Below are 12,574 nucleotides of genomic sequence, written 5' to 3' on the forward strand. Positions count from 1 at the left end.
TAACCCACTTTTAGCCCGAAATCAAAGTACTAGCATAAAAGGGAAACAAGGCATACCTCTAGTTGATGAATTAAATCCTGAGAAGTTTTCAGTGGCCCCTCTCCTCTAAAATAAAATTGTTAAGAAGGTAACAAAAAGTTATTACCTGAAAATTTATTTTATAATATTAACATTTTATATTAACATGTAATAGAGGAGATACATTTATTTGTGTATTAACAAATCCTAAATTTTGAAGAATAATATGAATAGATTGATAATATTGTAACTTTATTCTTAAAGCAACTTTAATATTTAACAATTATTTCTTAGGATACTTTTTTCCCCAAGTAAACCTTATGTATGTTAATTTCATAATATAAAAAAATTTAAACAAACAAGTTATATTGAAGTTCCATTTCTCTTTTTAACCTTTTTCAGTTTATTTCATAAATTAAATATATGAGATCTGATAATGTCTTGACCAAAAGCCTTTGTTATATAATGGAAAGAGGATCAAACCAAAAGTCAGAACATTTCACTTCTAATTCTTATTTCAATTCTGGTAGTAACTCAATTATCTAACCTTGATGAGGCATATCACTTAACATTCAATTTTGAGTGAATAAAGTAGTCATAATAATACTTGTGCTACCACTCTCATCAGAAGATTGAGGAACAGCAGATTAAAAACTACAAAGAAGAATTAAGAACCCTAAAAAGTGAAAAGTAAATTATAATAAGAATAACCAAATGCATTAAGAGGAGAAAAGAACTAGGGATAAGTCACAAAATCTGGAATCTAGTAGCAACCAGTTCTTCCACTTCAGAGACAGGAGATGTGAACATATCATTCCTGTTCGCTGATAAACCGTTGTGAAGGTCAAATGAAATGATGAAGCAAAAACCACATTAAAAACTATAAGGTACTAGTAAGTTTGAAATTTTGAAAAACTATAAGGCACTAGAAAATCTTAAATATATAAATTATTAAGAAATATGAATGATTACATGTAAATCATTAAGAAATCATATAAATTATTAAGAGAACCTTAAACAGTAGCCTGAGGAACGGCTATAAATTTGACCAGGAAAACCACCACAAGGTATTTATCTATTACAGAAAAACCCATTTTATTCTCTGGAATGTCATCACTACTATCCAATAACTATATTCTAGGAAGAAGTCCTGTTCCACAGAGCTTCCCCTCACAGTGCAACCCCTCATGTTTCCCAGTGTCCATGGGATACTCTCTTTTTTTTTTTGAGGCGGAGTCTCGCTCTGCCGCCCAGGTTGGAGTGCCGTGGCCGGATCTCAGCTCACTGCAAGCTCCGCCTCCTGGGTTCACGCCATTCTCCGGCCTCAGCCTCCCGGAGGCTGGGACTACAGGCGCCCGCCACCTCGCCCGGCTAGTTTTTTGTATTTTTAGTAGAGACGGGGTTTCACCGTGTTAGCCAGGATGGTCTCGATCTCCTGACCTCGTGATCCTCCCGTCTCGGCCTCCCAAAGTGCTGGGATTACAGGCTTGAGCCACCGCGCCCGGCCAAAGTGTTAGAATTACAGGCGTGAGCGGGATACTCTCTACTATTCTGACACTGAAACAAAAAATACTGAGCATGCCATCCTGAAATATTCTGAAATAACAACTAATTAAAGGGGATACTATAATCTTTTTTTAAAAAGTTGGCCAGACATGGTGGCTCATGTCTGTAATCCCAGCACTTCAGGAGGCCAGGGTGGGCAGATCACCTGAGGTCAGGAGTTTGAGACCATCCTGGCTAATATGGCAAAACCCCATCTCTATTACAAACACAAAAATTAGGCCAGGCGTGGTGGCTCACACCTGTAATCCCAGCACTTTGAGAGGCTGAGGAGGGCAGATCACCTGAGGTCAGGAGTTTGAGACCAGCCTCGCCAAAATGGTGAAATCCCATCTCTACTAAAACTACAAAAATTAGCCAGGCATGGTGGCACATGTAATCCCAGCTACTTGGGAGGCTGAGGCAGGAGAATCACTTGAACCCAGGAGACGGAGACTGCAGTGAGCCGAGATTGTGCCACTGCACTCCAGCCTGGGCAACAGAGCAAAACTCCGTCTAAAAAAAAAAAAAATTTTTTTTAAATACAAAAATTAGCCAGGCATAATGATGTGTGCCTGTAATCCCAGCTAATCGGGAGGCTGAGGCAACAGAATCGCTTGAACTCAGGAGGCGAAGGTTGCAGTGAGCCGAGATCATGCCACTGCACTCCAGCCTGGGCGACAGAGCAAGGCTCCGTCTCAAAAAAAAAAAAAAAAAAAAAAACCAGAAAAGTCTACTAATAAACCCTTCATCTGGGAAGATTTTACATATCAAACTATATTCGTTAAGTAATAATATATTCCCCCAAGTCTTATTATTCAAAAACATTTTTTAAAAGCATGATTTTCATCACCATGGAAATAACTAGCTTGATTCCAGCCAAAAGCTGAGATTTTTGTTATTTCAGTTAGTCTGTGCAAATTTATTGTGGGTAAACACAGGAGCTCCATTTTGCATTCTTTTGGAGACCTGGGCCATCAGATTATAAAAAGGTATGAACTTAAAAAGGTCAAAATTCATGTTGGGAAGACTCAAATCACAGGAGAAGCTTGCTAACAACAGTTAAGAACAATGGAAGGAAACCACCAAAGGAATGATCTCCAATGATGGAAAATATGATAAGGTACTGACAAATGATAGCTAAACAGCAGCAAAATTTCTAACTCCTATCATTTCTGCCTTCTTTTTCCAGAGAATTATCTATCTAGAAAAGGTACAAGACGTCATCAAGAGGAAAATGATGCCTCTAAGCTTGGGACTGCATCTTCTCCACTCTTAATCCTCCTTCTATAGGAAGGAATCTTCACCAGCATAGCATCCCTCACTTCTCTCTGCCGCCTCACCTAATCCCATCCCATAAAGGGAGCGGATCTTATCTTTTCAGTCTTCCTGGTGACTTGGCAAAAATAAATTGAATACATTAACCCTTTCTTTTCTCCTTTTTCTCTTGGAAGTGAAGCTGCCTTTCAGATATAACTGGTCTTCCACGTGTTTTATAGAGATACATTGTATCCCTATAAGGTAAGACTTTGTAATTCTAGGGATCATTTTTCAAAACTTAATTGCCTATGGACATAAACTACATTCTCCAATATCAGCTTTATCAATATAAATGTTACCAGCTCCCATCCACCTACTCTTTTGCTTATTTTTCATTTTGCTCAAAACTTGGGTGGGAAAAGGGGGTGCTATTTATTTATTTATTTATTTATTTTATTTATTTTTTTAATTTTTTTGAGATGGAGTCTCACCCTGTCACCCAGGCTGGAGTGCAGTGGCACGATCTTGGCTCACTGCAAGCTCCACCTCCCAGTTTCACACCATTTTCCTGCCTCAGCCTCCTGAGTAGCTGGGACTACAGGCGCCCGCCACCATGCCCGGCTAATTTTTGTATTTTTTTTTTTTTTTTAGTAGAGACGGGGTTTCACTGTGTTAACCAGCATGGTCTCGGCCTCCTGACCTCGTGATCCGCCTGCCTCGGCCTCCCAAAGTGATGGGATTACAGGCGTGAGCCACCGTGCCCGGCAGGGGGTGCTATTTATTGAGTCCCAAATCCCACACAGTTGCAGAGATCCTTCACAACTTTAGTTGAGCTCAGTCTCTAGAATACTGAAGCAACCTACAGGTGTGTCCCACTGTGGATAACCTTTTCAAAATCAGAATGAGTAGGAGAGGAGCCAGAAAACTGGAGATATCAAGTATTTCCCAGGTTTCCAAAAGTGAAAAAGATAGATTTCAGAAACTGAGTGAAAGCTTGAAGTTATTCCTTGAGAAAATTCTAGAACGGATTATTGAGCAGATAACTGATTTTAACTAAGCAGAATTACTATACCTTATGTATAGATTAGTATAATGGAAGACTGAAATATGACTAACATTGACATCAACAAGGCATTTGATCAAGAGTCTTGTAATATGAACAAGACAGAGAATATAGGTCAGATAACATTAAAGTTAGGGGAATTCTCTACATAATGAATGCTGACTCACAGAGATTTGGCACGCTATTGACATAGGCCTCATAGCTCTATTCTGTGATCTGTGTCTAATCAATCTTCATCTGTATCTAGTCAATCACTGTATAAAGGCATAAAAGGCATGTTTTGTTAACGTACTGATGCTGGCTGGGAGAGGCATCAATATGCAGGAAAACAAAAAAGCAAGAAGTAAAATTATTTCAATGATGGAAAGAGTGGGCAGAAACCTAGCAGAAGATCCCTTCTAAATGTAAATCCTAATTAAATACATGTGTCTTCTTACTGCATTCACTTAAGTAACTTGTCATAGTAACTATTCTTAGTCTTTTACCATATATTTGATACTGACTTTAACCTATCAATGATTTCACATGGAACTTTTTTTCTTTATACCAGATATTATCATACTGATTTAAAAAATAAAAATTCAACTACATTTACCTAGTAAATAAATACAGAGAATAGGCCATACTGGACATGTTCCGTCCATATTGAACAATCTCATTCTCCTGATCTTCCCACTTCTCAATTTCGCAGTCAGCATCAGAGGTGAGCAAACCCAGCTTAAGTCCAAGCTTTACTATCTTGGCTTGCTCCTACGAAACATACATTTTAATCACACGACTTTATCACTATTGATATAAAAGGCAGATTAGATGTAGGAATAGGTCTTACCTCAGAGTCAGGCTTGTCTGGCTTTAATGATTTCAGGTTTGCATTATTCTTCTGTGACAATAAAAAGATTAAGATTATCTTAAAAAGCAGTACATTAAACTGTAAGGAAATGCAACAGTAATACAAAGCATAACAAAGTACTTGTAACAACAGTTTAAAATATTCAGTATGTAATGACTGAATATTTTACCAATTGCAAAGACTCTACTAGTAGGTGAGTTCAGCTTTGAATAGGTTGTTAGTTTGAAATCTGGAGCCAGAGAAAGCAGGTCAGTGCCCTCTGTGCTCTGTGGCCTCTGTGCTGACAGCTGCTCTCCTCTTTTCACAAGAGCTTCCAGGGACACAAGACAACTTCTGCAGTATTCCTGGAATCCAATTACTATGCCCCCGAACCTCCCTGGCCTCTCTGTTCAACAAGATTCTTAAAATACTTGAATTATTCTTATGAAATGATATATTAAAATTAGCCACTATATGTAGTTTTCTATACATTCCTCATGTTATGACTCCAGAATTCAATTCCTTTAACTAATTTGCTCTTAGAAGGCTAAATTTCAACACTCTAGTTTCATTGATATCCCAACTGCTAATCTCATATCCCAAGGTGTAAAGAGATTATACTTAGGATTCTGAATTTAATACGTGAACCAATGTTCAATGGTTCCCTATTTTTGAAAGAGAGAGTTTGTTTTCATGTAAACTATCTGCACCTCAGAGTGTATTTTCCCTAGAAGGGGAGAAAATATTCCATACTAGTTAGTTACCAGGCTAGTCCACTGATGCCAGTGTACTTGAAGAATAGAGCACCAGGACAAATCACACCACCACCAATAGCAATATTTCTTTGAAAAATATATTCCGAAGTTCTCTGAAGCTGATAGCCCACAGAGGGGGTTCCTCCAACTCTGCGATCTGGTGAAAGCTCCCATAGTAGAGGCAGGAGTTCCAGAACAGCTAGGGTTTGTAGAGAAAAGGGGGCCAGCAGATGCAGGGAGCCAACTTTTAAAAATGGAAACATATACTTAAGTCGTACACACTCACAAACACACATCGGGTATGGATTCACATACATGCACACAAAGTATAAATTACAATAAAACAAAACACTCATGTGTCCACTTAGCTTAAGGAGAAAATGATCACAAAGACTTTAAGGAAAAAGATCTTCCCATACATATAATTTTGTTGCCCTTATTACCATGACTTGTTACTTCTGACCAACTATTCTGTCACTAGTTTCACCACAGAACAAAACAGTCTCATGGAGTTTAGATCTGCTCATGGAACATAGCCCTTTTGAGATTTTCTAATGATGTTTACTATTAAAGAAATAGGTGAAGGACAGAAAATGAAAATAAAGGAACTCCTGTTACACACAGACACACAGAGAGAGAGAGAGAGTGAGAGAGAGAATAAACATATATGACCAATGATCTGTCTGGCTCCTCCTTGAATGGTCACATCATCTTTATCTCCATCCTTGGTCGAGTTGACTATAGGCAATTGAAAAAACATTTTAAAAAGTAAGGAACACCCTCAAGGTTTTCAGGTTTTATTTTATTTGGAATTTTATACCTTATATTATTCTTTTTAATTTAGTTGCATTTTCATTATTTTTATTTTTACTTTTACTAATGATGATGATTATTAAAGAGTTTAATGACGACTGAAAGGTGATTGCCTGAAAAGGTAAATAAACCATCTTAATAATGTAGCCAAGTTTGCCATCTAGTGGACACTATTTTGGAATGCAGTCAGATGCATTCATTTCAGTTACGTAAAGCTAAAGACGTCAGCCCCCTAAATATAAATAGCACCAGACTCTAACTTTGCTTCCTAAAAGACAGAACTATAATTTTCTAGGAATATAATTAGCTATGCTATCCTCAACTAAGAAAATGTTTCATGATTCTGAAATGATTTGTTACTAAAGACAAAAATACTATTCAGTTGAATAAAATCTTTGCTCCATTCAACCTGTTAAAAGCTTTGTGATGCCTTTTCTAATTCTCAAAAAATTATTTCTAGTAGCCCTAAGTTATCACACTTACAAAAACAGTAAGTCTATCATTACTTGCTCAAACTCAGTAGGATATTAGCTACAAAACCATCTGTTAGGGTTAAGTTAGCTTCAAATAACAAAAGTAGACAAATTGCTATCCGTACTTTCAAACTGTTCTGACAATAGCTTACGGCACAGAAACTGTTTTCTTTTTTTTTAAGTCACAGAATTAATTTGCAGTATTGTGATTGCTTTTTCACCAGCTGCTTTCAGTTCCTAATGTTGTATTTCAGTATTAAATACCAGTTCCTTTTTAAAAAATGTACTAATTAAGTTTGGACCATTTTTTGATTTGGGGATTTGATTTATCATTTGTTCTTCTCCTACATCATCAACCATTCCCACGATCACTTCTACAACTCCAGACTTAAGACTTTTATATCTCTCTTCATTGCAAGTTCTTTCTTCTGATACTCACCATCTGTTCTTCACCACACTGTTACTATTGATAATCATCAGTAATTTTTCTCTCTTCTCTATTCATTTTCTTTTTATACAAGTTTAAACCTATCCAATACAGTAGCCATTAGCCACACAAGGCTACTGAACATTTAAAATGTGGCTAGTCTGGATTGAGATATATCCTAAGGGTAAAATACACACCAGAGTTTGAAGATTTAGCATGACAAAATGACTGTATGAAAATTACCCTAATTATATGTTGATTACATGCTTAAGTGATAATATTTGGGATATATTGGATTAAATAAAAGATAGTAAATTAACTTCACAAGTTTCTTTTTTAATACGACTACTATAAAATTTTTAATTATATGTATGTCTTGATTTATAGTCATCCCTCAGTATGCTCAAGTCCTTTATATAAAATGGCATATTATTTGCATATAACCTATACATATCCTCCTGTATACATTAAATCATCTCTAGATTACTTATAAAACCTAATACAGCCAGGCACGATGGCTCATGCCTGTAATCCCAGCACTTTGGGAAGCCAAGGCGGGCGGATCTCTTCAGGTCAGTCTGGCCAACATGGCAAAACCCTGCCTCTATTAAAAATACAAAAATTAGCCAGGTATGGTGGTGAGTGCCTGTAATCCCAGCTACTCGGGAGGCTGAGGCAGGAGAATCGCTTGAACCTGGGGGGTGGAGGTTGCAGTGAGCTGAGATCACACCATTGCACTCCAGCCTGGGTGACAGAGTGAGACTCTGTCTCAAAAAAACAAAACAAAACAACTTAATACAATGTAAATGCTATGTAAATAGCTGTTACACTGTATTTGGCTTTTAAATTGGTATTTTTATCATTATATTGTTATTTTGTATTTTTTTCCCCCAAATATTTTTGATCTGCAATTGGTGGAATTCACAGATGTGGAATTCACAGATGTGGAAACTTCAGATATGGAGGGCCAACTGTATATTGCTATTGATCAGTGTTGGGCTAGACGGTAAGCTTCACAGTAGCAGAGGCCATGCCTGTCTTTTCCATTGACTCAGCAAATTATCAAATTATTTTATGAGTGTCAAATTTGTGCCAGACAGTCAAGGCAAGGGGAATACCAGACAGTCTAGGCAAGGGGAACAAAATATTTTTTTTAAATCCCTACTGTGGAATTTATATTTTAGTGTCTTTTTCATCATTCTTTCATCAAGGCCTAGCAAAATGCCTGGCAAACAGTAGGTGATCAAGAAGTATTTAATATAAAGTAAATATTTTTGTCCCTCCTTGACCTATAATTTGGCCTATTATGAATATTGTGAGCCATCAAAGTACTCCTTTCTTTGTGATTGAGAAACTGGGTATAATTTTACACTGGGCATAATTTACAAGTCTTTCATTTTTCTCATTTGCTGTCATGATTACTTCCTGCTCAGAAACTACTTCTACATGGGCCATTGTTTTCCTTTACTTCTTAAGTTACAGTTATTAGGACACCTGGTAGTTTCAGAAGATTAGTCCTTCTTGATAATTGATTTTTTTTTACTATCATTTCTACTTTCCTTATCTATCTTATTCAAAACTATAACTTTCCATAGAATGATCTCTATAAATGAATTGCTAAGGTCATCAAAATGCCACCTGGGTAACATGACTGATGTTAAAATGCTGTCAGCCAGAAGATAGCGATTTTTGTTCCTGTCATTATTTTTTATTGTTATATTGTTATATTTTTTTCAAATATTTTTGATCCACAATTTCCTTTTTTTTTTTTTTTTTTTTTTTTTTTGAGACAGAGTCTCACTCTGTCGGCCAGGCTGGAGTGCAGTGGCACAATCTCAGCTCACTGCAACCTCTGTCTCCCAGGCTCAAGCAATTCTCCTGCCTCAGCCTCCTGAGCAGCTGGGATTACAAACATGTGCCACCACGCCTGGCTAATTACAGTAGAGATGGGGTTTCACCATGTTGGCCAGTCTGGTCTCGAACTCCTGACCTCAGGTAATCCGCCCATCTCGGCCTCCCAAAGTGCTAGGATTATAGGCATGAGACACCATGCCCGGCCCACAATTTCCAATATTTCTGACCCCCAAAAGGGATCTTGTGACCACTACTTGGTTAATATACCACTCTGTATCTCTTCTCTTATGTATGACATGACATATTTTCATCTAGGTAGAAAGCATATAAAAGTCCTTAGTTTGCTGAAAGTGATTCCAACATGACTTTGCAAATTAGGGAAGAACAAAACAACTTCTGACCTCAGATATGGCTTTTTAATATCTTATTTATTTATTTTTATGATGCTATTACTGGGATATGGCTTTTTATTAATCACAAATTATGTTATCTATTCTCTCAAACCCCTAAACTTAAAACAAATATTCAGAGTATAAGCCACATCTAGACTGCTACCCAGAATAACAACTCTGAGGTCAACATTAATATCCTAACTTTTTTCTGTCACATCAATTATTGGTGGTGGAGAGAGTAGCAACAGGCAAGAGCATAATTTGAATTCTGAATAAAAACATTCCAAAATGTACATTATTTTTCTACTTACCATTGGCTTTGGAAGTGAAAGGTAGCCATACTTCTCTCCTACAAATAACACATATAACTTAAAAATTTTTCTATTAATATATTTTTCTATTACTCACACTTAACTTTTAAAGTATTAATTAAACAAACAGGAATGTTAGTACATTAGTTTTGATAACTTAGTCTATTCCTTACATAAAATTCAGAAATAAAATTGTAATTTGGCTAGTGAACATGAAGACTCTCAACAGCTACATGTCTAAGGTACCTATGCTGGCCAATCTCCACCTCTCCCAACATAAAGGGAGACTGGCAAATGTCCCACTGACATTTACTGCCACTTACAATCAGCTTCATTCACAGAGTGCTCCTTTTACAGCAGTTTACCTCTAATGAAACCTGATTCCTCTTTTATCAGTACCAGTATCTGCGCTTCTTCCATTGCTGCAAGTACCAGACCAAATAATTTACAACTAACCTCATAATGTATTCTCTCGGTCAGGGAAGAAGAAAACCCCTGTACAAGATAGGAAGATGAAGTAAAGCAAATAACAGGAGGTTTTTTGGCTGTGAACTGACACATGGCATGAAGCATGATAATGAGGAAAGGAAGGAGATGGGTAATGCCCACATCATCCCTGCCCCATCTATCATCTTTACAACTTTCAGGTCCTGAATACAGTCAGGTTACAATGAATGATAGACTTTTTATAAAAGCTGGTTTGTGACATCTGGAGTAAAAATTCAAGACCTACATAGTAATTGCTTCTTGAAGAAAAATTTCTTCTTCAAGGAAAACAAGTATATTTAGCTATAATAGATTAGTTTGAACCATATGAAATTGCTGGTATTCAACCATTTTGAAATTTCATATGGTCCAAACTAATAAAAGTAAACATAATATAAGAGCACTAAATCACACCTTTTCTCATAGAATGACTATTACATGAAATGGGCAAACCTGTTAGTCTCAGAATGGCTTACACAAATATTTAAAATTTCATCTAGAACTGTACTATTAAATGTGGAACCTACTAGCCACATGTGACTATTTAGCACTTGAAATGTGGCTAGTCTGTACTGAGATGTGCTGTAAGTGTATAATACATAACAGATTTTGAAGACGTAGTACAAAGGGAGAAAAAAAGATGTGAAATATATTAATTTAAAATATTGATTATACATTTAAATGGTATTTTGCATATTTGGGTTAAAAATTATTATTAAAACAAATTTCAAGTTTCTTTTTCATTTTTCTTATGCCAACTAGAATTTTTTTTTCTTTTTTTTTTCTTTTTTTTTTTTTTGAGACAGGGTCTTGCTCTGTCACCCAGGCTGGAATGTAGTGGTGGAGATCACAGGCTTACTGCAGCCTCAACCTCCTGGACTCAGGTGATCCTCCCACCTTCTGCTTCCTGAGTAGCTGGGACCACAGGCATGTGCCACCAGCTAATTTATTTGTATTTTTTTAAGAGATGAGGTCTCACTATGTTGCCCAGGATGGTCTCAAACTCCTTGGGCTCAAGTGGATCTTCCCGCCTTGGCCTGCCAAAGTGCTGAGATTACAGGCATGAGCCACCGTGCCTAGCCTAGAAAATTTCAAATTACATATGTGTCTCACATTCTATTTCTCTTGGACAGTGCCTATCTAGAAGAAGAACTGTTGCTAAGAGTGAATTAATGGTACTTGAGAATAGCTTTATGATTCAAATCATTTCCTTGTAATGTCAAAATTGTAAGGGAATTTTATTAATTAATGGCTTTCTGATCTCAGAATGGTGAGGGGAAAAAACTTAAAAAGGAAGAGGCTACTTTCATGCCTTGTCTCTAAGCTCTGATGCAAAAAAAGTGCCTGATTTAGTTGCAATATTAACAGAAGATAGTCTTCAGGTCACTCAGAATTTCAAAATTCACCATCTGTCTTAATTCAAAGTCTGAATCCTGTCCATAATATCCTTTAAAAAGTGGTCTTAGCACATTATAAAGAGCACATTAAACGGAAGTAGGAACCCAGGCGTGGTGGCTCACGCCTGTATTCTTAGCACTTTAGGAGGCTAAGGCAAGTGGATCACCTAAAGTCAGGAATTCAAGACCAGCCTGGCCAAAATGGTGAAACCTCATCTTTACTAAAAATACAAAAATTAGCCCGGCGTGGTGGTGCATGCCTGTAGTCTGTTCTTTTTTCTGTTTTTTGTTTTGTTTTGTTTCAGCCTGGGTGACAAAGCAAGACTGTCTCAAAAAAACAGAACAAAAAACAGAAGTGGGAAAGTACTAAAAATAAATAAATAATAAAAAAGAATTTTGAAAGGGCACCATCATTACTTAAATGTAATCAGCTACAGAAGTAATCTTGTATTATCTAACTTAGTAATCCTCTATAGTGCCCATGGCCCTAAAATGTTCATATTCACTCCCACAAGTTGGGGCAAAACCAACTGTTTCAGTATCTCTTATATCTCTAAGATACCACAGAGTTAAAGAAAGTAGAATGTATAAATAAATGCATTGAGAAATAAATCCAGTGAAAAGAAAGCTTTTATGTAATCTGGTTTGCTACCATTTTCATCCACCTAGTAGTATTTATCACTTGATAGTTCTAATCCCTCTGGTCCTCTTACAGATACTTTGTTTTGCTTCCTATTCCCATCCTTCAGTTAGACTCAGAATGATTTATACGAATTTGAGGATAATTGCAAAATTGATCATTTTTTCAGATAGGCCTCCTCCACATACTATGCAGGTAAGATTCTTCTTTCCCCCAGTGCCAACAGAAACCAAACAAGTTGACAATAACACAAGAAAAAGCAATCTAATTCTAACAGAGATCTAAATTACAGTTAATTATAGACATTATTTCCC

General features: G+C 36.6%; 1 protein-coding gene across 1 annotated transcript in view; it reads right to left on the bottom strand.

Annotated features, from left to right (window-relative positions):
- CTNNAL1 (catenin (cadherin-associated protein), alpha-like 1) overlaps positions 1 to 12,574 on the bottom strand; it is a 61,025-nt gene that overhangs the window by 5,597 nt on the left and 42,854 nt on the right. The window contains exons 11-14 of the mRNA XM_011966374.1: positions 9,738 to 9,775; positions 4,713 to 4,763; positions 4,479 to 4,633; positions 57 to 105 (exon numbers count right to left, since the gene is read on the bottom strand). Of these exons, the coding sequence (XP_011821764.1) occupies positions 57 to 105; positions 4,479 to 4,633; positions 4,713 to 4,763; positions 9,738 to 9,775 (293 nt within the window). The remainder of the gene's footprint in view (positions 1 to 56; positions 106 to 4,478; positions 4,634 to 4,712; positions 4,764 to 9,737; positions 9,776 to 12,574) is intronic.

The sequence above is a fragment of the Mandrillus leucophaeus genome, unplaced genomic scaffold, assembly GCF_000951045.1.
Source record: "Mandrillus leucophaeus isolate KB7577 unplaced genomic scaffold, Mleu.le_1.0 Scaffold76, whole genome shotgun sequence".
Taxonomy (NCBI): domain Eukaryota; kingdom Metazoa; phylum Chordata; class Mammalia; order Primates; family Cercopithecidae; genus Mandrillus; species Mandrillus leucophaeus.